The sequence below is a fragment of the Gopherus flavomarginatus genome, chromosome 5, assembly GCF_025201925.1.
Source record: "Gopherus flavomarginatus isolate rGopFla2 chromosome 5, rGopFla2.mat.asm, whole genome shotgun sequence".
Taxonomy (NCBI): Eukaryota; Metazoa; Chordata; order Testudines; family Testudinidae; genus Gopherus; species Gopherus flavomarginatus.
The window spans coordinates 79,157,895-79,159,496 of record NC_066621.1 but is presented as its reverse complement, the minus strand read 5'-3'; the positions used below and the strand labels follow the sequence as shown (position 1 = coordinate 79,159,496).

Sequence of the window (1,602 nt, the reverse complement as noted above, 5' to 3'; positions counted from 1 at the left end):
ATGACGCAATCACCAGACATAATGTCCCTGCAGATGATATCAGCTATTAATAATTCATCCTTGATTCAGCCAGGCTTTTCTCTGCTGAATTTTGATGGGCAGGTTTTCTTTTTTGGACAGAAAGGCTGGCCAAAGAGATCTTGCCCTACTGGAGTTTTTCTCCTTGACTTAAAAAAAAATGAGCTCAAATTGAAACCTGCATTTTTCTCTAAGGATTCCTGCTATCTTCCCCCTCTCCGTTACCCTGCTGTCTGTGCTCTCAGGGGCAGAATAGAGCCTGAGAAATGTCAGTATGTCATCCATGGTGGGAAAACACCAAACAATGAACTATCTGATAAGATTTATGTTATGGCTATAGTATGCAAGTCTAGCAAAAAAGTCACCTTTAAATGCACTGAGAAAGAGTTAGTTGGGGATGTTCCTGAAGCAAGATATGGCCATACCATTAATGTAGTTCATAGCCGAGGTAAAAGCATGAGTGTTATATTTGGGGGAAGGTCATATATCCCTCTTGGACAAAGAACCACAGAAAAATGGAATAGTGTAGTAGACTGTATGCCCCATGTGTTTTTGGTTGATTTTGAGTTTGGGTGCTGTACCTCATACATCCTTCCAGAGCTTCAGGATGGAGTTTCTTTCCACGTCTCCATTGCCAGAAATGATACCATCTACATCCTAGGGGGTCATTCCCTTGAAAATAACATCAGACCCCCCAACCTATACAGGCTAAAAATTGACCTGCCACTAGGCAGCCCAGCTGTGAGCTGCACCATCTTGCCTGGGGGGATCTCTGTCTCCAGTGCTCTTGTGACTCAGACTGGTGATAAAGAGTTTGTCATGGTTGGAGGCTACCAGTGTGATAACCAGAAGAGGATGTTTTGTAATACAATCACTTTAGAAGATAACAACATAGAGATTGGGGAAAGGGAGACCCCAGATTGGACACCAGATATTAAACACTGCAAGATATGGTTTGGTAGTGATATGGGTAATGGGGCCATATTGCTTGGTATACCAGGGGACAACAGGCAACTAATTTCAGATGCAAACTACTTTTACATTTTGAGATGTAGAGGAACAAGAGAAGATGAGGAGGAGATGGCACAGACTTGCAGTCAGACATCTACAGAAGACCCAGGGGACTCCACACCATTTGAAGATTCAGAGGAGTTCTGTTTTAGTGCTGAAGCCAATAGTTTTGACGATGATGATATTGACACCTATAATGAAGATGATGAAGAAGATGAATCAGAAACAGGCTACTGGATCACTTGCTCTGCCAACTGTGACATTGACATCAACACTTGGGTCCCTTTCTATTCGACTGAACTGAACAAGCCAGCTATGATCTACTGTTCCAATGGAAATGGCCACTGGGTCCATGCTCAGTGTATGGACCTATCTGAGCGCATGCTCATACATCTTTCAGAGGCAAATGTCAAGTACTTCTGCAATGAGCATGTTGATCTTGCTAGAGGGCTGCAAACACCAAAGAAGGTTCTGCCTGTGAAAAAACAACCTATGAAACCACTGCGCAGAAAAACATCCATGAAGATAGCAACTCCAGTGAAAAAATCTTTTCTTCGGAGGTTATTTGAGTAG

The 1,602-nt window shown here is 42.8% G+C and overlaps 1 protein-coding gene across 1 annotated transcript; it reads left to right on the top strand.

Moving 5' to 3' along the window:
• Positions 1-1,602, top strand: RAG2 (recombination activating 2). Its single transcript, XM_050955379.1, has one exon. It carries the CDS (start codon positions 1-3, stop codon positions 1,600-1,602), a length of 1,602 nt encoding a protein of 533 aa, XP_050811336.1.

Excerpts from the sequence above, each read along its gene's own strand:
- RAG2 (XM_050955379.1), top strand. The coding sequence starts at position 1 with ATGACGCAATCACCAGACATAATGTCCCTGCAGATGATATCAGCTATT.